General features: G+C 41.1%; 1 protein-coding gene across 1 annotated transcript; it reads right to left on the reverse strand.

Annotated features, from left to right (window-relative positions):
* Positions 1 to 1,982: 1,982 nt before the first annotated feature.
* Positions 1,983 to 26,055, reverse strand: LOC138433781 (T-lymphocyte surface antigen Ly-9-like). The gene is made up of 6 exons (XM_069577030.1): positions 25,922 to 26,055; positions 19,352 to 19,747; positions 6,345 to 6,641; positions 4,583 to 4,711; positions 4,309 to 4,384; positions 1,983 to 4,033 (listed from the first exon to the last, which is right to left on the reverse strand). Exons 1-5 carry the CDS (start codon positions 25,992 to 25,994, stop codon positions 4,323 to 4,325), a joined length of 957 nt encoding a protein of 318 aa, XP_069433131.1. The 5' UTR covers positions 25,995 to 26,055; the 3' UTR covers positions 1,983 to 4,033; positions 4,309 to 4,322.

A 26,055-nucleotide genomic window follows, 5' to 3' on the forward strand; every position in this document is an offset into this window, starting at 1 on the left:
ATAATTATATTTGTATTAGCATTTGCAGGTTACTCTTTGAGAATTGATTTGCATATTTGTCTTAGAGGACAGCCTAGATTAAGTACATCCTTATTATGAGTGCTGTAGATAAAACAGATCAGGGAGGAGTGAGGAGGTACCAGAAGAAGGGTGAAGTATTAAACAGGGGGGTGAGGAAGATAAAATTTGTGCAATGACCTGAAGAAGGTAAGAAGGTAAGAATGAGACATATAAATGCCTGGAATAAGAGTATTCTAGGCAGAAACCAAGACTCTGAGGCAGGAGCATGACTGTTATGTTAAAGGTATAGCAAAAAGCCCTAGTGTCCTAGAGTGGAGTAAGAAAAAGAAGGAGTGTGGGAGATGGGGTCAGGTGGTGTAGGGCCTTGCAAGAAAAGTGGGAGTGAAGGAAGAATATTCAGCTAAGGAGTAATGAAGTTAAACATGTTTGAAGGGATCATTTTTGATGCTATTTTGTGAACAGTTTTTAAAAATTATTTTTTAATATAAATTTATTTATTTTAATTGGAAGCTAATGACTTTACAATATTGTATTGGTTTTGCCATACATCAACATGATTCGCCACAAGTATGCACGTGTTCCCCATCCTGAACCCCCTTCCCTCTTCCCTCCCTGTACCATCCCTCTGGGTTGTCTCAGTGCACCAGCCCCAAGCATCCAGTATCATGCATGAGAACAGTTTTTAAGAGACCAAGAGCAGAAACAGAAAGACTGTGAGACTATTGTAGAAGTCCAGATGAGAGATGATGGTCGTATTGGATCAAATAGGTAGCGACAGGTAGTTATAAATTATGTGTGTGTTTATATATATAAAATGAAAAGATAATTAGTATTTACTGAGAGAGTTTGGAGTATAAATAAAAAATTAAGGATGACACCAATGTTTGGTATCCACAAAAGAAAGGACAGAGGTAATATTTATTTAATGGATGTATATGGAAAGAACATTTAGGGAGTTCAAGTTTAGACATGCTAGACATCCAAATGAAGATGTCATGTAAGTAGTAGATCTTTTAGGTAGACAATGGGGTTAAAAGAATAAGAGAGTGGAATACAAGAAACTTAATGAGGATTATCTCAATGGCACATGGTGACTGATCGGGTGTCTGGGATGGGGGAGAAGAAGGAGTCAAAATGAATGAAATTATGATTTATGTGACCCAAATCATTTACACTCACGAGACTTTATGGAAGTACCTAATATCTGTGGGTTATATGTCTTCATCTATATAATGGGGATCTTTGCTCACAGAATTGTTAAAGGCAAACCTAGACTTATGGAAGGAAATGGCAACCCACTCCACTGTTCTTGCCTGGAGAATCCTAGGGATGGGGGAGCCTGGTGGCCTGCCGTCTATGGGGTCACACAGAGTCGGACATGACTGAAGTGACTTAGCAGCATCAGCAGCAGACTTATGGAAAGCCTATTGAATGTTGAATGATTTTATGAATAACATTGCAAAGGGGAAGCTGGTTTGAAGATGAGGTGATGACTTCCACACACACCTTGCATGGAAAGAGACTCAAGAGGCAGAAACATCTCTTAAAATGTCTCATTTGCATCAGAAGTCAAGATCTTTCATTCTATGGTTTCCCACCCACCAAGGCCACATTGTCCACTTCAGGAGTAATTCCTTTTTAACCCACCAGCTGCTCCATATCAATTAGGATATTGAGGCACCTTAGTCAGAGTCCAAGATCCTTGGGAGAGGAAAAATTGGATAGTCCCATCTGAATACTCTAGAATTCCGAGGTCTCCAGTGACTAATGGTGAAGTGGTAAGCTGTAACCTTTGTTAGATTAAGGTTTTGCTCTACCACTGAACTAGTCTGAGATATCAGTTTCCTGTTATTCAAATGAGAATAATTATACCGATCTTCGAGTGTCCTTATAAAGATTAGAAGAATAATATTTCTAAAGTGCATGGGACAAACCCTGGTTCACTATAGGTTCAGAAAAACCCAGGTCCCTTCATTTTATTTTTTTCTACTTTTGGTGGGGTGGAAATGGCTACTGGATGGTCCCATCTTACAGTGCTCTTGGGCTTATGGGCACTGATGCCCAGCAAGACCAGTTACATGGGAAGTCTGTGAGGAGATGGTGCCTATCTCTCCCTCAGGTTTCTGCTCCACCTGAGGGACAAGAGATCAGAAAAGGTGACTTATTGCAGATCCCTTACCTCCCCCTCTCACCTGCTTACCATCCAATAGGCTCATGGTATTGCTTCATGATGCTCAAGCCCTCAGCAGGAACCATGTTTAGACAGTCTGAAGGCAGATATGAAGCAGCTCAACCGAGCTGAGCAAGGAGGAGAACCAAGTGACTCAAGAATCTAGGTCAGTTTAGAAACCACAGCAGCTCACTACTAGATTGAGTCCACTTCTTACACAATAGCTGGGACCCAAGGCAGGAATTAGGGGCTTCTAGGAGGTGAGGACCCCCAGAGAAAGGAGAAGTTCTCACACACAACTCTGCAGTTGAAATAGGTCTTCGGGCCATGTGAGGCTGGAGGTGGTGTGAGGATATCCCCACCTCTGACCTCTGGGACAGGTGGGGTTGCTGGAGGTCATCACATCCATCTTTGCTTCCTTGTGGACTCACGGCCAGAAAAACCTTCAGCAGCCTCTGCTCTTGGTCTCAGTCTGCTGAGCCCCCCAGGAGTTGGAAAGAAGGGTTGCTCAGATCTTTCACAGACAGAGGTGCTTGTCTCCTTGGTGCTGGCTTTTTGTGGCTCCAACACCCTCCTGAGGGAGCCCGAGGTGAGTCCAGCAGGAAAGACTCATGACCAATCCAGGGCAGACTGTGTCAGGGCCTCCAAGGTGTTTGAAAAGGTCAGATATAGGAGAGACAGTTTCTAAACCTTTGGGAACCAGATAGGCTTCATGGGACATGTGGTTTTGAAGATGGCTTTGGGCAGAATGATAGGATTCCAGTAGGCAGGAGTGGGAGCAAGGAGCAGGAAGAGGGAACCATCTTTCTGGACAAAGGGATGTGAGTGAGCTAAGAGGAGGCTGACATTTAGATTGAAGCCAGCAAGACTCTTCAATAAAAAAAGACCATAGAGGGCTGGTTCAGATCTTCCTACAAACTTCACTCTTCCTATCTCCTGGAAGCCTCATTAAGGATGGTCAGAGGATACTGCACATTCATCATCATGACCAAGTACCCCTATCCCAGAAAGGGACAGGCTGAAGCTATTTTCCTAAGAATGAAATTCCTGACATCTAGGTTCTAGGATTATTTTCTGAGAAATCAAGTCCTGGAAGGGGGTTAAGAGTTACAAATTCCTCTTTCCACTTTACAGGAAGGTGGGTTTGGGGCCCAGGGGCCAAGTTGAGGCCAAAGTCTAGGTTAACACAAGTTACCAAGAAGAAGGTTACAAGATACACTAGACATTCTTCCCAGTACAAGTGTACTACTTGACACACACTTTGCTCTATGTAAGGTGCAAAGGAATCCTCAGGCCAGTCCTTTACAGATTCATACCTACCCATGCTGCTTCCATTGACCCCCAACTCAGCATTCAACACCAAGGTCATAACTCCCTCCTCTGTGGCATGGACCATCTCCTCACAGTCCCCATGCCTAGGCTCATGTTCTCAAGGAAAGACACATGAACCACACAGCAGAGGCTGTGAAGATTAACACAGTCAGAAAAGTCTTCTTTTGAAAGCTTCAGAAGGCAAGAGGTCAGGAGTTGAGCCAATGGCAGAGGAGGAATGCTCATCCTGCAACTGTGAGGATCCTGAATAGGAAGGCAGTTTGGAGAGGTGTTAGAGGAAGTAATAGGACCACATAGGCCCAGGTAACAGACAAAAGGCAGTTGGAACTGGACCAGAGGTAGAACAGGCAGGTGTCTTCAGGGATCAAGCTCCTGGTGGAGGTGTCCCAAGAGTGCCAATTCTTCTGTTTCCTCCAATTAAATTATCTTCAGGGCATGACCTGGCTTATAGACCTCACTGTAGATAGTAGTGAGAGGTCCCTTTTCTTTGAGATGCTGTTCCCTGGTAACCTGGAAATGGAAGACAAAGGGTTCCTGAAACAGCTGAGGGATAGAGAAGCCCTAGGAGGACCAGAAAATAATCAATGCTATTGATATGTAATACTTATGAATTCCCCTAAGTGACCAGAGGTATATTCATCCAAAACATAAATTTTCTTAGTTAACACTGTTGATTTTCTGGAAAGTGTTAAAGAGGAAGTAGGGAAAGAAACACCAGTGACTAGATTTGACAAACCCAGGCCAGGCAGTGAGAGACCTGGAAAAGCACAGTGCCCAATTCTTACCTTGTTCATGCACTCTAGAGATTCCTGCTGGCTGCATACTGAATGCTTTCATCACCATCCTCCTGTGATCTTGCACCTGAGAGAGAGGCAGAGTGGCTTGAATCTAAGCCTTGGAAATCTGTACCCTCTTCCACTGCTATGGACACAGACCATGGCCACACCCACTAACCCCTCTGCAGGGACATTTCCAGGCAATATACTGTAGGAGAAAGGATGTCAAGAATCCAGTGAAGGAAGAGAGGAATGTGGGCATGGAAGGAGAAGGACAACCTGCCTCTTCCAGTCTCCATCTTCTTTCCATGTATCTTCCAAAGGCACAGTCCACCTCCGAGGATCAAGAACACAGCTGCAACTGCCCTGAGGATGCCTGGCAGGAGGTCAGCATTGGCCTGGTTGGCTGAATCTGTTTTCCTCAAACACAAAGGCAAATAAGTTAAAGTCAAGAGAGAACTTGAGATACCCACTGCCATGGAAGATAGACAGCAAATGCAAAAGTCTAAAGAGTCTTGGTTCAGAAGCTGAAAAGGGAGGAGCCTGGTAGTATCATTCATTCAACCAGGTCCTGAACTTCTGCTTGGTGCCAGGGGTACTGAGATGAGTAAGATGGAGTCACCCAGCAGAGAGGACTGAGAAAATATCAAAGTCTGCTAACCAGAGGGATTACAGTAAAATAGAGCTTTACCTCTTGCACAGAGGTCCTCAGGGAGGGTCTCCAAGAGGAGGCGATGCATAAACTGACCTTGAGGGATGAGAAGCAGTTTCCCAGATATTCAGGGTGGGCATAGCATTCCAGGAAGGAGGGATGCCACATTTGGGAAACGGCAGTATCTAAAACCAGCCCCTGGGAGTTGCCAGCACCTTATTGCAGCAGGCAGGACTGGGCAGCGAATGAGATGTAGGTGAGGGTGATTAGTGAGGGTTTGTGGGTAATGCTGAGTATTGAAAGTTACCTGACACTCTAGCCTTGGGGTAGAGAGGTCCAATTAACAGATGTTTTAAGTGATTCTGACATTTCAGACCCCTGCACCAGCTCATGGAGGATGGTTTACAGAGGGTGAGACGGCACACAGGATAAAGTTATTCATTCGTTCAATGCAACTTTGATTACATAAACTTTGGTCAGAAGCTTGTGCTTGCACAGGGATCCAAAGGAGAACAAAACATGGCTCCTGCCTTCATAGTGTTCTTGTTCATGGAGGGACAAATCCATAAACAGATAATCACCACTCAGTGTAGGGTGGCCACAGACACCCTGAGGGAGTCGATGCCTGAAGGCGGGATGGCTACATTACTGCAGAGCTCTGTGCAAAATGAAAAGGCAGACTCCTTGTTGAAAAATTATGGAACTTTCAAAACATTGGTAGATTTTTAGACAAATAAGCATATTTTTAGACCAATCATGGGGCTTATCTTAGGTCAGGGCCATGCGTGAATGCATTTTCACATGCCCACATATCTGCAGTGGCTGAGGAGACTCCTTCATGAAGAGTAAGACAGGAAGGCGAGGACACAGGGTGAAGAAGGGCACCTTGATGGTTGTTCCCTTGATGGTCAAGGAAACAACATGTCCAGAGGTGTAAAAACTTGCAAAAGCAGGGCACATTCTGGAACAACAAACAAGGAATTCAGTGGTAAGTGTATAAATAAGATCAGAAATGTGGACAGAGGAGTGTCTGAGCCCCTCCATGACATCCTAGAGGAAGTCATGGAGGTCAGACTTGAAGAAAAGGCACAAATGACCTAGTATGATTACTTTCCTGAAGACCATGCTGAATGAACAATGGGTATTGGATAGTGGTGGAGAGAGGTACTGAAAAACTACTACCTGGACTAGCAGGGGCAAGCAGTTTATGTCATGGATGTGAGACACATTCAAAAAGCAAAAATAAGTTGAATGTTTTTCCTCGACTTGTGTATGAAGTGGCCAGATAGAAAGCAGTGCTAACAAAATGGTGGGAAGAAAAGCCCTGAACCCCCAGACCCCAGGGCTATTTGAGCTCTGAAAGTGCTCCTCCCCTCTGGCAGATTGCACTCACCATGGACGCAGACTCCCCCAAGGTCGAAGGAGGCAGTTTTATGTTCCACCGGGTTGCTGACCACACAGACGAGGCTTGCATTGGGCTGGCCTCTAGGCAAGCTCACGGCCAGGATGTATGAGTTGCAGGCTGGTTCTAACGTCCTTTTCTGCTCCCATTCTTTGGGGAGGCCCTTGTTCTCCCAGGTCACATTCAGATCTTCTCTGGCCCCAGAGGCTCTGCACTCCAGGGTGACGTTGCACCAGTCTGGTGTGATGGATGTTGACTCCATCAGAATCTGGGGAGAAGGCACGGGCTCTGGGGTAGGAGGCAACAAAAGAATTAAACTTCACATATGTGGAAAACTTTACATGCCACAGTTTAATATCTAGTACCTCATTGAAGCCAAGGTGTATAAGGGAGCCTTATAAAGAAAGTGAGTGAGTGACAGTCACTCAGTCATGTCTGACTCTCTGTGATCCCATGGACCATAGCCTGCCAGTCACTTCTGTCCATGGAATTTTCCAGGCAAGAACATTGGAGTGGATTGCCATTTCCTTCTCCTATAAAGAAAGTGGGTGCATTTTATACTTAAATTTTCTAAAGCTAAACATTCACCAAGAGACTAGAAATGGGGCAGTTGGGTTAGGCTTATGCAACATCACTAGATTTCACAAGCCTTATAAATCATCCACAAGGAAATAAAATTTAGATTTCATTTTCTTAGGCCTATGATTTTTTTTAAAAAAACTTGGAATTTTTCACAGAAGAGAAAGAAGCTTGGGACAGAAGGGCTTGTCTTGGTTCATGGCCCTTATCTGTGTCTCCAATTGAGTTGAAGTTTGGGACAGCACAGCTCTTATGGGGAAGGACATCTGGTTAGTTTTGGGAGGCCAGAGAAAGGCCCTACCTTCCTAGAAGAAGAGACATTTGTGGGAGATGCAGTGGAAACAACTAGGAATGACAATTCCAAGCGTGGTTAGAACATGCCGATGAAATTGTGGTATAGACAGGAAGAAAAGTGTCAGATTTACAAGCTGCCTTGAAATCCCATGGGGACTTATGAGTTGTCTTCTTCATAGAAGGATATTTCCCTATGCGGAGAGGATCTTTAGGGAAAGACAGTGTTTGCTAAATGGGTTCCTTAATAAGCAATGCAGTGTAAACTTTCTCCTATGCTCATGTAGTGTTTAAGAGCTAAATTGTGGTGTTTTTTTCTGAGTGAGGCCATTAACAGGTTGGCTCTGAGTGAGAAGACAGTGTACAGGAGATACTAACTACACCTGGATTTCCAAATCATGGTAGAGTAATGGCCCCTCAAAGATGTCCATGTCTTAATCCCTGGAACCTGTGGCTATGTTACATTACATGCAAAGGGGAATTAAGGTAGAAGATAGAATGAAAGCTGCTAATCAGTTGACTTTACAATAGTGAGATTAATCTGGATTATCTGGGCAAAATGCAATCATAAGTTTCCTTAAAAGAGAAAGAAGTCATTGATGTTAGCAAGACACCAGGATATATGATTTTAACAACTATCCATGGTCAGAAATACCCCTACGAGATCTTTAGAGTTCAGTTGGGGGATTCCAGCACTTTGATGGACCAAAAATCCTAGGTCAGCCACAGGGAAAGGGTAAGAACAGTTTTTATTTTACCTCATCACCTTGATTCCATGCCAGGATGACTTAGTGCTGAGAGAGATACCTTTAGACTGCGACCTTTCCCACAGGAAAAAGAGGGAATGAAGTGACAGTCTAGTTTCCCCATAATTTGTGAGACATTGCCTGGGAAGCTGGCTTCTGTCTCACTGCACCCAGAACACTAAGGACATTATTTGAGGGTACCTGCATGCATGCTAAGTCACTTCAGTCATGTCCAACTCTGTAAATCTATGGACTGTAGCCCACCAGGCTCCTCTGCTGATGGGATTCTCCAGGCCAGAATACTAGAATGGATTGCCATGCCCTTCTCCAGGGGATCTTCCCAATCCAAGGGTCAAACCTGCATCTCTTATGTTTCCTGCATTGGCAGGTGGATTCTTTTCCAAGCAAATATAAGTGGAAGGAGATCGCAGCAACTGGGCCACATGGCCCTGAAAACCATTTCTCACAAATATCCACAGATGGTGGTCTATACAACCCTCTACCCAGAACCTCACATACTCCTGCAGCCAACATCCCACATGCCTCTATAGCTGAAGCCTCAAACTTTGTTGAGCTTTACAGTGACTGTCTTTTTCCCCCTTACAGCCAGCCCTAAAAGACTGGAAGAAGAGACTGCTTATTCAAACACACAGACACCAATGCAAGGCTACAAGAATGAAAAATCAGCAAAACATAGCAATACCAAATGAATAAAAGTAACTCCAGTAAACAATCAGAAATAAATAGAGATCTATGAATCGCCTAACAGAGAATTCAATATCATCATATTAAATAAGTTCAGCAAACTACCAAAGAACACAGACAGATCACTAAGCAAAATTTGGAAAACAATTTTTGACCAAAATGAGAAGTTCAACACAGAGATAGAAAACATTCAGAAGAACCAAACAGAAATTCGGGTTCTAAAAATACAACAACTGCATTAAAAATTGAATAAAGTGTCTCATCAGTGGGTTGGATCAAACAGAAGAAACAAACAACAAACTCAAAGATAGAGCATTTGAAATTATCCAGTTAGAGCAGGAAAAGGAAAAAGAATGAAAAAAGTCTATGGGACACTATAGGAAAATCAATACACACATTATGGGAGTTCCAAAGAGAACACAAAGAAAAAATGTTGAAAATTTATTTAAAGAGATTATGGCTGAAAAATTCCCAAGTCTGGGCAAGTAAATAGACATTCAGATTCATTCAGAAACCCGAAAGGTCCCATGATGGTAGAATCAAAGAAGTATAAATCAAGACACATAGTAACTGAATATTCAAAATTCAAGGACAAAGACAGACTTTTAAAAATAGCAAGAGAAGAGCATTATATACAAGGGAATCTCTATAAGAATATCATCAGATTTTTCAGCAGAAACCTTATAGACCAAGAGAGAATGGAATGATGTATTCAAAGTACTGAAAAAACCCCACTGGTAACCAAGATTATTATACCTGGTAAGAATGTTCTTTAAAAAAGAAGAAGAGATAAAAACTCTCAAAGCAAAAACTGAGAGAGTATTTCATCAATAAAACTGCCTTATAAGCTATGCCAAAGGGAGCCCTTAAAGTTGAAAAAAAAAGATGCTAAAAATATACAAAATCATATGAAAATATAAATCTCACTGACAATATAGATAAATATAATATGCAATATTGCAATAATATTGTAATTGTGGTGCATAAACCACTTTTTAACTTTGACATGACAGTTAAAGACAAAAGTATTCAGAATAACTATAATAGAAACGTATGTTAATAAGTACAAAATAGAAAAAATTTAATTTGTGACATAATAACATAAAATGTGTGTGTGTAAAAGTGTAGAGTTTTTGTATGCGACTGAAATTCAATTAGTTGTTCAAAACAGGCTGTTGTAAGTATGTTACATCTAAGCTGCATGGTAACCACAAAGAGTACACCTAAAAGAGATACGTTCAAAAAAATGAGGAAAAAACCAAAGCATGTTAATACAGAAAAATCATCAAGTCACAAGGGAAGACAGTAAGGGAGAAAGAAAGGAACAAAAGAACTACAAAGCAGAAAACAATGTAAAAAGGTGACATTTATAAATAAACAAACATAACCTAATTAAACTTAAAAATTTTGAACAGCACAGGAAGCCATAAACAAGGTGAAAAGACAACCCTCAGAATGGGAGAAGATGTTTCAAGTGAAACAATAAAAGATTAATCTTCAAAATATACAAACAGCTCATGGAGCTCAAAATTTAAAAATAAAAAAAAAAAATAGGCAGAATACCTAAACAGATGTTTCTCCAAAGAAGACATACACATGACCAACAAACACATGAAAAGATGCTCAACATCGCTCATTACTAGAGAAATACAAATCAAAGCTGTAATGCGGTATCACTTCACACAGGTCAGAAGGGCCATCATCAGAAAATCTACAGATGGTAAATGCTAGAGAGGGTGTGGAGAACTTGCACGGTTGGTGGGAAGGTAAACTGACACAACCACTATTGAGAACAGTATGGAGGTTCCCTAAAAACTAAAAATACAACTATCATATGACCCAGAGTTCCACTGCTGGGCACACACCTGAGAAAGCCATAATTCAAAAAGACACATGTCTTTTGGCTGTGGCTTTTTTCGCTTTAAAAATACATTTAGGATTCATCCACCTGTTGCATGCATCAAGCATGTTACTTTTAATGCCAACTAGAATTCCGTTGTATAGATATAACTTTTAAAAAATGTGTTTGTTTCTGATAGCTGTCTTTTAGCAAAACATCTTGGCTGTTGCTAATTTGGAGTGATTATGAATAAAGCTACTCCAAACATTAAAAAATAGTTAAACTTTAAAAAAGACACACACACCCCAATGTTCATAGCAGCACTATTTACAATAGCCCAGATGCGGAAGCAATCTAGCTGTCCATCAAGAGATGAATGGATAAAGAAGTTGTGGTACATATATACAACAGACTACTATTCCGCCATAAAAAGCAATGAACCTGAGTCAGTTGTAGTGAAGCGGATGAACCTAGAGCCTGTTGTACAGAATGAAATAAGCCAGAAAGAGAAAAACAAAGATTGTATATTAACACATATATGTGGAATCTAGAAAATGGTACTGATGAATGTATTTGCAGGGCAGGACTAGAGAGGCAGATGTAAAGAATGAACTTGTGGACACAGTGGGGGAAGGAGAGGGTGGGAGGAACTGAGAGAGTAGCATTGACATAAATACACTGCTGTGTGTAAAATAGATTGCTAGTGAGAAGCAGCTGTAGAACACAGGGAACTCATCTTGTTCTGTGATGACCTAGAGGGCTGGGATAGGCAGTGGGGTGGGAGGGAGGATCAAGAAGGAGGGGATATATGTATACTTATACCTGATTCACACTGTTGTATGGCAGAAACCAACACAGGATTGTAAAGCAATTATACTCCAGTAAAAAAATATCTCCCCAAACCAAAATTGAAATTATAAATTCTTACAATTAACATTTACTTTAAATATAAATAGATTAAACTCTCCAATAAAAAACAGAGAATGACTGAATGACTAAAACAAGATTCAACTAGATATATTATATATATGTGATATCTACAAGAGACACACTTTAGTTTTAAGGGCACACATAAGCTAAATGTGAGGAATGGGAAAAGATATTCCATGCAAATGGGAACCAAAAAAGAGTGTGGGTGGCTAGTTATAGCAGACAAAATAGACTTTAAATCATAAGCTGTCATGAAGACAAAGAAAGTCATTGCATAATGAAAGAGGGTCAATTTAATAGGAAGATATAACAATGATAAATATTTATGCACTCAACATCAGAGCACCTATGTTATATAGAGCAAACAGTGACAGAAGAAATAGCAATGGAATGATTGTGGACTTGAATACCTTGCTTTTAAGAGTGGATAGAAAATTCAGACAGGAAATCAAGAAGGAAACAGCAGACTTGAACAATACTATAGACCAAATGGATCTAACAAACATATATTATTGGACTATATGGACCTAACAAACAGAATATTATACCCAGCAGCAGGAGAATTCATATTTCTATCAAGTGCACACAGAATATTCTCCAGGATACATCATATATTAGGCCCTGAAACAATACTTATTATTTAAGAAATTATATAAAATATCTTTTCCAATCACAGTGGAATGAAATTATAAAACAATAAATGAAGGAATATGGGAAAATTTACAAATACATGGAAATTACCAATACACCTTTGAACAACCATTGGGTTAAAGAAGAAATCATAAGGGAATAAGAAAATATCTTGAGTAAAAGAAAAGGAAAAAATAGAAAACACAGAAGGAAGCAAAAGCAGTACTAAGCCAACAAACACATGAAAAGATACTCAAAATTGCTCATTATTAGAGCAATGCAAATCAAAACTACAATGAGGTATCACCTCACAGGTCAGAATGGCCATCATCAAAAACTCTACAGACAATAAATGCTGGAGAGAGTGTGGGGAACAGATATAGCTCTTGCACTGTTGACAGGAATGCAAACTGATATAATCACTATGGAAAACAGTATGGAGATTCCTTAAAAAACTAGGAATAAAACTACCATGTTGTTGTTCAGTCACCCAGTTGTATTCAACTCTTTGTGACCCCATGGACTGAAGCATGTCAGGCCACCTTGTCCCTCACCATTTCCCAAACTTTGCCCATATTCATGTCCATTGCATTGGTGATGCCATCCAATCATCTCACCCCTCTGATGCCCTCTTCTCCTTCGGCCCTCAATCTTTCCCAGGATCAGGGACTTTTCCAATGAGTCAGCTGTTCTCAACAGATGACCAAAACACTGGAGCTTCAGCTTCAGCATCCATCCTTCCAATAAGTATTCAAGATTGATTTCCCTGAAGATTGATTGGTTTGATCTCCTTGCTGTCCAAGGGACTTTCAGGAGTCTTCTCTAGCACCACAGCTCAAAGGCATCAGTTATTTGGCATTCTGCCTTCTTTACGGTCCAGCTCTCATAACCATATGTGAGCACTGAGAAGACCATAGCCTTGATGGACTTTTGTCGGCAGAATAATGTCTCTGCTTTTCAACACACCGCCTAGGTTTGTCATAACTTTCCTGCCAAGAAGCTATTGTCTTCTGATTTCATGGCTGCAGTCACCATCCATAGTGATTTTAGAGCCCAGGAAGAGGAAATCTGTCACTACTTCCACCTTTTTCCCTTCTATGTGCCATGAAGTAATTGGGCTGGATGTCATGATCTTCTTGTAACTCATCCAGCTGAGTATGTCTCATGATGTGTTCAGTGTATAGGTTAAACAAACAGGGTGACAGCAGGCAGCCTTGTCATACTCCTTTCTCAAAAGCTACCATATGACTCAGCAATTCCATTACTGGGCATATACTCAGAGAAAACCATAGTTCAAAATGACACGTACCCCAGTGTTCACTACAGCACTATTTACAATATCCAGGACATGGAAGCAACCTGGATGTCTATCAGCAGATGAATGGATAAATTGTTACATATACAATGGAATATTACTCAACCATAAAAGGAACGAATTTGATTGAGTTGTAGTGAAGTGGATGAACCTAGACCCTGTTATACAGAATGAAGTATGTCAGAAGGAGAAAAACAAATATTGCATATTAACATATATATATGGAATCTAGAAAAATGGTATTGATGAACCTTATTGCAGGGAGGAATAGAGATGCAGAAGTAGAGAACAAATTTGTGGACACAGTGAGCGAAGAAGAGGGTGGGATGAATTAAGAGAGTAGCTTTGCAATATATACCTTATTATGTGCAAAATAGGTAGCTAGTGGGAAGTTAACACAGCAGGCTCAGACCGGTTTTCTGTGATGACTTAGATGGGTGGTCTAGCTGGAGTGGCTGAGAAGGCAATGGCAACCCACTCCAGTACTCTTGCCTGGAAAATCCCATGGATGAAGGAGCCTGGTAGGCTGCAGTCCATGGGGTCGCTAAGAGTCGGGCATGACTGAGCGGCTTCACTTTCACTTTTCACTTGCATGCATTGGAGAAGGAAATGGCAACATATTCCAGTGTTCTTGCCTGGAGAATCCCAGGGATGGCAAAGCCTGATGGTCTGCCATCTATGGGGTCACACAGTCGGACACGACTGAAGCGACTTAACAGCAGCAGCAGCTGGAGTGGGAGGGAGGATCAAGGAGGAAACATATGTATACTTATGGCTGATTCACGAGTTGTAATGCAGAAACCAACACATCATTGTAAAGCAATTATTCTTCAATTAAAAAATGAATTTAAAAAGGCAGTACCAAGAAAGAATGTTATAGTGATAAACAGAATAAAAAATAGGAAAGGTCTCAAACTACTTAAGTTTACATCTCAAGGAACTAGAAAACAAAGAAAAATCTAAGCCAGAAGTTAGTGGAAGTAAGGAAGTGATAAGGATTAACAGCACAAATGAATGAAATAGAGACTAGAAAGATTGAATAAAAAATTCAGTGAACCTAAGAGTGTGTTGGAAAGATAAGCAATATTGGCTAGCCCTTTGCAAGACAAGAAAAAAGAAGAAAGAATAAATTAATATCAGAAAATGGGATTACTGGTGCACAGAAATAAAGATATCATAAGAAACTCTTATGAACAATTATATACTATCAAATTGGACAATCCTGAAAAGAAAAAGGATAAATTCTGAGAAACATACATCTTCTAAAGCTTGAATCAAGAAGAAATACACAACTCACAAAGATTAATAATAACAAATAATTAGTTGTAATCAGCAAAAACTTTCCAACAAAGAAAATTCCAAGACTCAGTGGAGTCACAGGTGAATTTTATCTAATCACATACCAAAGAATTAATCTAATCCCTCTTAAATTCTTCTAAATTGTAAAGTAATTAGCCTCTAATTAAAATAAATATATATTAAAAAATCACAGTATAGGGAACACATTTAAAGATGTTGGCATATCCTAAGCCAAACTGACACACCACACAAAAACTTATAGGCCAATAACCCTGATGAACAAAAATGCCAAATCTCTACCAAAATACTAGCAAATGGCATTCAACAAAATATTAAAAGGATCAAACACCATGACCAATTGGGGTTTAATCTAAAGATGCAAGGATGTTTTAGCATATGCAAATCAATAATGTGATATATTATGTAAAACAATGAAGGATAAAAATCACACAGTAATTCAATAGATGTGGAAAAACCATATGAGAAAAAACCTATATTCTTTCATGATTAAAACCTCTCAAATTAAGAATTGAAGAAAGTTATTTTAACATAATAAAGGCCATATATAAAGTTCACAGCTAACATCAAACTCAGTGGTGAAGGATTAAAAGCTTTTCCTCTAACATTAGGAACAAGCAAGTGTGTCTGTTTGCTATTTCTATTCAACTTAGGACTGGAAGTTCTAGCAACAGAAATCAGGCAAGCAAAAGAAATAAAAGGCACCCAAATTGGAAAGGAAGAAGTAAAATTATTTTTATTGCAAATGACATGATCTTGTATGTAGAGAAATCTAAAGATTCCACAGAAAAATCCTTTTAGGATTAATCAGTGATTTCAGCAAAATTGCAGAACACAAAATCAACATATGAAAATCTTTTGCACTTCTATACACTAACAAAGAACTATCTGAAAAGGAAAACAAGAAAACAGTCCCACTTACATTACAACCAAAAGAATAAAATACCTAGGAATAATCCTAAGGATCGAAAGATCTGTACACCAGAGACTATGAACATTGATGATAGAAATTTGCAAACACACAAATATATAGAAAGACATTACATGTTCATGAATCTGAGGAATTAATATTGTTGAAATGTTCACAGTACCAAAGCAATGTAGATTCTAACCAAACTGTGTGAATATAATTAGGGAGTTTTTACAAAAAGAGAAAAAAATCTTAAAATTCATATGGAACCACAAAAGACCCCAAATAGCAGAAGCCACTTAGAGGTACTGAACTGGAGGCATCACATTTCATTATTTCAAAGTATATCACAATGCTTTTAAAGCAGTACAGTACAGACATAAAAACAGACATATAAACCAATGGAACAGAGTAAAAATCCCAGAAATAAACCATGCATATAGGGTCAACTGATCTTTGACAAGGAAACTAGGAAAACACAATGGGGAAAGGGAAGTCTTCTCAGTAAGTAGTGCTGGGGAAACAGGATATCCACATGAAAAAGCATGAAATTAAGCTTTTACACCATACACAAAATAAACTAAAAATGGATTAATGACCTAAAAGTAATACTGGAGATCATAAAACTCTTAGCAGAAAGCAAAGGGAAAAATCTTCCTGACACTGGCCTTGACAATAATTGTTTGACTATGACAACAACAGCATAGAAAATAAAGCAAAAATAGCAAATGGGATAATATTAAACTGAAAAGGTAATGCACAGCATGGGAGACATCAACAGAGTGAAAAGGAAACCTAAAAAATGGAAGAAAATAGCTACAAACTATATATCTGATAAATGGTTAGTATCCAAATTTTATAACGGAACTCAATACATAATTTTATTTTTACTTTACATAATTTTATTTTACTCAATACTCAATTTTATAAGGGAACTCATACAATTCAATAGGAAAAAACCTAAATAATCCAGTTAAAAATGGGGAAATGAACTGAATAGACATTTGTCAATGGAAGATATAAAAATGGCCAACAGGTATATGAAAAATCACTCAACATTATTAATCACCAGGAAAGTGAAAATCAAAACCACAGTGTGTGCAAGAATACTGGAGCAGGGTGTCATTTCCTCCTCCAGGGGATATTCCTGACTGAGGTATCAAACCCTCATCTCCTGTGTCTCCCTCCTTGCAGGTAGATTCTTTGCTGCTGAGCCACAGGGGAAGCCTAAAACCACAGTGAGTATAAAGTTGTAATGGCTACTATCAAAAAGAAAAGAAAGATGTGTTGATGATGGGGTAGAGAAAAAGGGATATTCATACACTGTTGGTGGGATTGTAAATTGGTGTAGCCATTTTGGAAAATAGTATAGAGTTTCTCAAAAATTAAAAATATAACTGGTTGTTCAGTCACTCAGTTGTGTCCAACTCTCTGTGACCCCCATGGATTGCAGCATGCCAGGCTTCCCTGTCCATCACCAACTCCCCGAGCTTGCTCAAACTCATGTCCATCAAGTCAGTGATGCCATCCAACTGTCTCATCCTCTGTTGTCCCCTTCTCCTCCTGCCTTCAATCTTTCCCAGCATCAGGCTCTTTTTCAATGAGTCAGTTCTTCGCATCAGGTCCTAAAGTATTGGAGCTTCAACTTCAGCATCAGTCCTTCCAATGACTATTTGGTGTTGATTTCCTTTAGGATTGACTGGTTTGATCTCCTTGCTGTCCAAGGGACTTTCAAGGCTTTTCTCCAGCAACATTATTTGAAAGCATCAATTCTTTGATGTTCAGCATTCTTTATGGTCCAACTCTCACATCTGTACATGACTACAATAAAAACAGTAGTTTTGACTAGATGGATATTTGTTTGCAAAGTGATGTCTCTGCTTTTTAACACGCTGTCTATGTTTGTCATAGTTTTTCTTCCAAGGAGCAAGCATCTTTTAATTTCATGGATGCAGTCATTGTTTGCAGTGATTTGGGACTCCCCCAAAATAAAGTCTGTCACTATTTCCCCTTTTTCCCCTTTCATGAAGTGATGGAACCAGATGCCATGAGCTTAGTTTTTTGAACATAGAGTTTTAAGCCAGCTTTTTCACTCTCCTTTTTCACTTTCATCTAGAAGAATCTTATTGAAACTTAAATAGGAAGGAAATTTTACCTTTTATGACAAACATAGGGGAAGCAGTAGGACATTACACTAAGTAAAGCAAGCCAGAGAGAGAAGAACACATAAATACTACATGAAACCACTTATATGATGAGCCTAATATTATCAGTCTTATAGAAGTGAAGAGTGGAAGGGTTCTTGCACAGATCTGGGAGGAGGGTGAAATGAGTAGGTATTAGTCAAAAGGTACAAAGGTTCAGTTACACAAGATGAATAAATCCTAGAGACCTACTGTATGGCATAGTGCCTAAAGTTAACAATACTATATAATATACATAAATGTAATTTTAATGCCTATAATTAATAACACTATAGACTACACTTAATTTTGAGCTGTTATATAAGCAACAACAATAACAATCAAATAAAGAAGGCAGGAGGAAGCTTTTGGAGAGGATGCATCTGATTTTTTGGCATAAGTTATGGTGACAGTTTCACTAGTGTATGTGCATGCTCAGTTACTTCAGTCATGTGTGACTCTTCGTAACCCTATGGACCACAGCCCACCAGGCTCCTCTCTCCATGGGATTCTCATGGAGAATATTCAGGTAAGAATATTGAAGTGGGTTACCATGCCCTCCTCCAGGAGATCTTCCCAAACCATGGATAGAACCCATGTCCTCTGTGGCCCTCCACTGTAGGCAGATTTTTTTTTTTAACTTCTGAGCCTCTGGGGAAATCCATACACACACACACACACACACACACACACACACATTACCTGTAGTTCTTTTGAAAACTGATACTATATAATTAATATAAATTTTATTATAATTTAAGAGCCCATCTGATATATCTATGCATTTTGTATCTATGTATTTTGGCAACTGCAAATGTTCAAGGACTTCTTAATTTTTTTATAAAAAATTTTCTTGCTGCTATCAAGCTGTTGTTATTGCTGTCATTGTTAGCTACAATGCTGAATCTAGTTTATTTGTCACAGATCAGAGTAAAAGGCATACTCTAAAAAAAATTAAATACTTCTCATCAAAAATAAAGTGAAAAAGACAGGCGGAAGAACAGATCAGACGGATACAATGTGAGATGAATTTGATGATTTGAAAATGAATGAAGGGTGGACACCAGCCAAGAAAATCAGGTATCCACTTGAAGGTGGGAAAGGCAAGAAATGGATTCTCTCCTGAGTCACCAGGTAAGAATACAGGCCTGCCAACACCTTGATTTTGCCCCACGAGACCCAAGTCTGACTTATGATCTACAAAATGGTAAGATAATCAATTTGAGAGGTTTTAAGGCCATAAGTTTTTCTGGCAGTTTGTTACAGTAGTAACAGAAAACAAATAGAGAAATTAAGCAACTCAGTTTTAGAAAGAACAATAAATGTTACCATATAAATTCCCATTTTCCTCCCTCGAAATACTGAAGTGATTTTCTCCTGTTTTTGAATCTCAAGTCTGCTCTCCTTTTGTGGCTAACATGCTCACCTTATTGTTGGGTGAGAAGTCAGAGTCTGAAGGTTGGAGTCTAAATAAAATCTTACAGAATGGGGTCTATGTGACCCTTCTAGGACAAAAGCAGGAGGGAAGCCATGGTGAGGAGGTGTCACTTACCATAGACAGTGAGGAGGAAAACCTGGGCAAGTTCCAATCCTCCATGGAAGCTGAGTCGAGCCCGGTACTGTCCACTGTCCTCACAGGTCAGGTTCTCAATCTTCAGGGACAAGATGTTGGGCACATGGACCCTCTGCTGGTACTTGTCCTGGAGGCTGACCCAGGTTGGAGTGTCTGCCCCATGGTGGACTTGCAGCAAGACACTGTAGTTTGACTCAGGGCCAAAGGCCCACAAGACCTTCTCTGGTTCAGCTTCTTGCTTCTTGATAACATGAAACAACACAGAACCTCCTCGGATCCCCTGCAGGGGAACACGGGCTCCAGATTCATGAACTTCAGAACCACGTGCTGCAGAACTCTTAGCCCCAGTGCAGCAGATGCCTAAAGGACTGGAAACTGGACATATGTTTTTTTCATCAATAATAAAGGAAAGAACCCACACAAACCTCTTTGTAAAGAAATCCACCCCGGATAATCCCTTGATTTTAGTAAGACAGCCAAGTACAATTAATTGAAACAACTTTTGGAATCAAGTCCTCCTTCTAATGAAGTTTAACATTGAATAGGTTACATAAATTTGCCTACCTGACATTTCCTTACCGACCTCATAAGGTCAGTATAAGTTAAATGACACAAGTGAAAAGCACCAACACATTTTTAGGCACAAATTAGGTGCAAAACTGTAGAAGGTGCTTCTAAAATGTCTCCTTACATCCTTGCCTCCTTGTGTTCACATATTTGTTTAACCCCTTTCCCTGGAGTGTGGACTGCACCTAGTGACTTGCTCTCAGGAATGGACCACAGCAGACACAATGGATGTCACTCAGTGATTTTAGAGTACACAAGACTGTGACTTCTTTCTTGCTTATACTCACACACCCTCTTTCTCGTTCACTCTCTCCCTTGCTTGCTCTGAGGAATCCAGCTGCCATATTGTCAATTGCCCTATTGGGGAGACCCATGTAACGAGGAACTGAGGGAGCCTCTGGTCAAAACACAGGGAGGAGCTGAGGCCCTCAGTCCAAAAGCCACAGGAGCTGCCTGCTAGCAGATCTTTCCCAGATGACCTGAGCTGATGTAGCCTCAATCAAGACCTTGATTTCAGTCTGAGAGACCCTGAGCCAGAGGACCCAGCTGACCCACCCCTGGGCCCTGACCTAGAGAAAATTGTGACATTATATCTGATGATGTTTAAGGCATTAACTTTTGGGGTGATGCGTTATGCAACAGTAAATACCTAATACAAATATGAATGCTGTTCTCCTTTTTGCTTCTAGGCATTGTGGTAGTCAGGATAGGCTAGGCTGCACTGTGTAACAAGCAGTTAATACCTCAAGGTCTTAGAACAAGAGGAGTTTATATCCCTCACCACAGGTCCCCTCAGAGAGTGAGGGAGGGTTCCCGTCACACAGAGTGGAGGCTCCACCACCTCCATGGAGCCCACAGCATCCTCACAGGTTCCCAGCCCCACAGCAGAGAGGGGAAACAGGAGAATCAGACTTCTGTCCAGAAGTAGCATGCTGTCTGCTCTTGCTTTTGGGCCAGCACTGCTCACAAGGCCCTGGCTAACTGCCCTGGATGAGAATATGAGAGTGAGCCAGTGACCATTTAGTGAGCTCTGCTGTCCCTGCCACCGAGTCAGCACTTCCCTAGCCAGTCCCCGAGAGGTTGCAATGGGCCTTCCTCGATCACTTTCCTGCAGAGCTGTGACCAGTGGGCACATTCCCCTCAGGGCCACCCCATCCTGAGCCCACCCTCCCTCTTCAGACAGTGGCCCCAGGGATTGGATATTCTTTGTCCTTTTTGGGGACAGGGTAGGACAGAACAGGACCAGAGAAAGTAATGCAGAACAGCCTTATCCTGAACAAAACAATAACTTGCTTTTTCCAGGAGGTCAGGATCCGCCTGGGTTGGCCTCTGCCTGCCAGGAAAAAAAGTTCTCTCTCCAAATGAGTAAGTTCTCCTCATCTCAAGCCTGACTTCCTCTATTGTAACTATACTCATTCCTGGCTCTCATTAGAAGCAGAGAATGACTCAGGCCAGTATTCATATATATGTGTATTTCAGATATCTCTTTGTATTTATTTAATCACTTATTCACTGAATTAGGCATCTCCTTGAGGTCAAGTCTCCATCCCAGTCCCTTCAGCTCCCCTCACAGGCCTGGGGCCTTACATTAGGCTTAATACTGTTTTACTATATTTCCAGAGCATGGTGTGCAAACAAAGTTTCCATAGACTGTGAAAGATGATGTCTTTCAGGAAGTGGTCTAAACACCCCTCTCAGGAGCAGAGGCAGAGGAAATGGTCAGACTGGATTCCAGAGGAGATGCTTGAAGAAGAGCATCCCTCATTCCATGACGGGCTGAGAAGTGACCACAGTAATGGTCTGGGTTCTCCTCTTTGAAGGAACCTTAAACAGGTTCACTGCTGTCGGTCCCTGTCGTGACACAGGACTAGGACAACATGGGATGAGGAGACAGAGCAGAGGCCTTGATGGACAACAGGAGCGTTCTCTCTGGGGACAGAAAGTCAGGCTGGGAAGGGCCTTAGGCGGGCATCTGCCCAGGCCTCTCCTGTCACAGAGGAGGAGGCCGCCCAGCAGGTGAACTTGTCCTGGGTCACACATGGTAGAGCCACACCTGGCACTGGGGGTCCCCTCTCCCAGCCCAGGGCTTCTCCCCTGCAGGAGCTCCCACCAGCCCCCGACCCTGTCCCTGCTCTCCCCGGGGGCTTCTCTCCCAGCACTGCTGTCTCATCACCAGGATCTGAGCAGCTCCTGGAGGCTCATCCTCCAACTTTCTCTCCTGGGAAAAGGCAAGCAAGTAATTACAGGGGTTTAGCAGAGCAAGGGGTACCTTTCCAGGTGGCACTAGTCATAAAGAACCTGCCTTTCAATGCAGGAGACATAAAAGTTGTAGGTTTCATCCCAGGATCGGGAAGATTTTCTGGAGAAGGGTATGGCAAATCACTCTAGTATTCTTTTAATTTGGTGCACTGGGATAACCCAGAGGGATGGTATGGGGAGGGAGGTGGGAGGGGGGTTCAGGAGTGGGAACTTATGTACACCCGTGGAGGATTCATGTTGATGTATGGCAAAGCCAATACAGTATTGTAAAGTAAAAAAGAAAAAAAGAAAGACAAAAATTTTTAATATTTATTTTATTTTTTTAAAACTTGGTTTTGTTTATTTAATATAAATTTATTTACTTTAATTGGAGGTTAATTACTTTATAATATTGTATTGGTTTTGCCATACATCAAATATGGAATTTAGAAAGATGGTAACGATAACCCTGTATGTGAGACAGCAAAAGAGACACAGATGTATAGAACACTCTAGTATTCTTGCCTGGAGAATCTCATGGACAGGGGAGCCTGGTGGGCTACAGTCCATGAATTTGCTAGTCAGACATGACTGAAGCGACTTAGCATGCACACACAGCAGAGCAGGGACTTCTGGCCAGCAGAGTTAAACAGCAGACCCACCTGACCTTACACTTGCTGGAAATGAGGGAATCAGGGAGAGAGGAGGCTCAGCCCTCAGGCTGCAGGGAGGATGGACTCAGAAGCTGGTGGTGAGCACCAGCTGTGAGGAAGATAAAAGACACAGAAAAAGAAGGCAGACAGTAAGAGCATTGTGAACTACAAAAGGGCTAATCCTGAAGAAGAAAAGCCAGAAAGGCTGTGGTTTAAAACAAGAGAGTAAAGCTAATTTAAATGATATAAAATTTAAAAATCAACATAAAATTTTGTTCCTGTTTCTGACCCTTCCTTCCTCATCACACCAGGAAATCAATCACCGTTTTCTCTCAACTCATAATCAACCCACCTGTGCCTTTGCACATCTCCTCCGTCTCCACGACTCTCTCTAGATGCCAGTGATGGTAGGGACCCTGTCTTCTTTGTGTTCTGCCAGTAGACACAGGGGCACACTGAGGGCATGAAGGAGACTATTGCTATGGTGAGTGCATCTCCGCAACCTCACCAGTAGCTTCTGTGTCTCTGGGAAATTGCAGTGTGAACTGAACTCACCTTCAAGATTCCTTTCCCACTACTTCCAAACTCGTGTCCAGAAAAGGGTTAAAGATGTTAAGAATGTTAAAGACAAAGATACTTCACCTACAGCATCGCTCCTCTCCACTCACCCCTCCAAATGTGTAGAGCAGTTTAACATTCCTTCCGGTGATGCCTCGTCCGGTTCACCAAGGGTGCCTGACCCCGCTGGGAAGTGTCCATCACATTCAGTGCCATGGAGGTTGGGGCTAAGGGGGCAACAAGTTTCACTCCTTCCCAAAACCCCGGGGGACCCCGAGGAAGTCATGTTCCTTCTCTGTGTGTAGATTGTCTCATCTCTAACATGAGAAATTCATAGCATTTCTCTCCCTGTTTTTCTCCCTTTATCTCAGTTTGTCTCCATCTCTTTATATTTTATCTGTGAAATTTTAGTCCTAGACTTTGGATAAGACTATAATTTTGAACATATTTTTGTGGTATGGCAAATAGATGGGGAAACAGTAGAAACAAGTGGCTGATATTTTGGGCTCCAAAATCACTGCAGATGGTGATTGCAGCCATGAAATTAAAAGACACTTACTCATTGGAAGGAAAGTTATGACCAACCTAGACAGCATATTAAAAAGCAGAGACATTACTTTGTCCACAAAGGTCCATCTAATCAAGGCTATGGTTTTCCAGTGGTCATGTATGGATGTGAGAGTTGGACTGTGAAGAAAGCTGAGCACTGAAGAATTGATGCTTTTGAACTGTGGTGTTGGAGAAGACTCTTGAGAGTCCCTTGGACTGCAAGAAGATCCAACCAGTCCATCCTAAAGGAGATCAGTTTTGGGTGTTTATTGGAAGGACTGATGTTGACGCTGAAACTCCAAAACATTGGCCACCTGATGCAAAGAGATGACTCATTGGAAAAGACCCTGATGCTGGGAAAGATTCAGGACAGGAGGAGAAGAGGATGACAGAGAATGAGATGTTTGGATGGAATCATCGACTCTATGGACATGGGTTTGGGTGGGCTATGGGAGTTGGTGATGGACAGGGAGGCCTGGTGTGCTGTGGTTCATGGGGTTGCAGAGTTGGACACGACTGAACTGAACACTGGAAAAATGAAGAAAGTCTACATTTTACTGTAGACAGGGACAATCTAGTTAAATGGATATAGTCCTTATTTCAATGCCCTTTATTAATATAAGTTGGCCCATTTTTACAAGTGCTCTCTAATTTGTTTAATTTTATCCAGAATTCACAATCTACCATATTTTCATCTTTTCTTCATTCATTTGTAATTAATTTTTATATGTACAAATGTCTAATCTTTCATAAATTTATAGATGTATTCACATCATTCTTGTGAATTTTCTAAATTAATTTATTTTTAATTGAAGGATAATTGCTTGGTACACATCCTTCTTTAGGACATTCTCTTTTTCTCTCAGTTCCTCTTTTTTTGCTCAACTCCTTATTCTCTCCACTTTTTCTTCTCCCACCTCCAAACTTTTCCCCCATTTTAATCCCCTGTTAGTCATCTATTACATTTTCTTCTGAATTTTTTCCTACTCTCATAATAACATGGGTGTATAGATGATTTCTAATATCAAAGACTACTGTTTCATTTACAAGATTAGGATTTTATTATATACAGTCTTCTGCATCTTACTGATGGAAAATCGTGCATCTGACACTATCAAAAATTTGAAATACCTTCAAGCCAATTGGTAGACTGTTTTTCATCTTAAGGCTTTATAATACTCCACTGTACAGAAACTTCCCGTCTTGTTCAATCATTTCCAAATTGATGTAAAGATTCATTGTTTCTAGGGTTTTGCCCTAAAACAGTGCTTTGCATTATAGAGGGCATCCTCCCAGAGAACTTGTTTTACTGGGAGGTAATTTTTCAACTTTTCAAAATGAAAACTAACACTGAGGTGGAAAATTTATAAACTCTTGTGAGATAAATTGGTGACTGCAAGGACCCTCTCCTTTGATCTGCTGGGATCTGCACCCCAAACCCTGGTGGAGAGTGCGTGTCCACTATCCCTTTCTAGTAGAGAAGCCCAAGGAACCTGACTAGAGTTGCTTCCTCCGGCTCAGACCTGGGGCTCTAGTCGGCCTCCTCCTCCACAATGTCCTGTGTAAGCTTCCAGGGGCCCTCTGAGTCTAGACCAGGAGAACATTTTTCCCTTGCCCTCTGCCCCCAAGGAGCCATGTTCTTTGTCTCCCTCTCTCTCCCCAGGACCCCGGGCAGGCTCTCTTGGCTTCCCTGTTACTGCAGCAGAAGCAACCTCACCTCCCTGGAAATGGTCCTCTTAATGCAGACAAGGCTGCCTGAACTCAGGGGTCCCAGACTTGCCACATTATCAAAAGGCCATATTATCCTTTCCTTGCACTCTGGGGCTCTAAACCAAGTACACTGCATTTCAAAACTTGTAACAGATTTGTTTTCCCTTTTTGTTCAACAAAGATGTCAAAACCTAAAGAGCACTCCAAGAGGTAGGGTCCTGGTTTGCCGGCTTTATCCAATATCCCTCCCTCCCCAGGAGCCCAGGCTACTCACTGAGAAGGAGACTGATGAATCCCAGGAGCCAGGAGGCCCAGCAGAGGTGGGTGTCTTCTGAGCAGGGCCTCATTGCAGGTTAAGTGCCAGCCAGTTAGGCTGTAGAGGAAATATTGATAAAAATAGCTGCAAGA

Source organism: Ovis canadensis, chromosome 1, assembly GCF_042477335.2.
Source record: "Ovis canadensis isolate MfBH-ARS-UI-01 breed Bighorn chromosome 1, ARS-UI_OviCan_v2, whole genome shotgun sequence".
Taxonomy (NCBI): Eukaryota; Metazoa; Chordata; class Mammalia; order Artiodactyla; family Bovidae; genus Ovis; species Ovis canadensis.

Coding starts and splice junctions, on each gene's coding strand:
- LOC138433781 (XM_069577030.1), bottom strand. CDS start 25,994: ATGAGGCCCTGCTCAGAAGACACCCACCTCTGCTGGGCCTCCTGGCTC. Junction 19,748..25,921: donor ATTCATCAGTCTCCTTCTCA/GTGAGTAGCCTG, acceptor ACATATGTCCAG/TTTCCAGTCCTTTAGGCATC. Junction 4,712..6,344: donor TGGGGGAGTCTGCGTCCATG/GTGAGTGCAATC, acceptor TGAGGAAAACAG/ATTCAGCCAACCAGGCCAAT.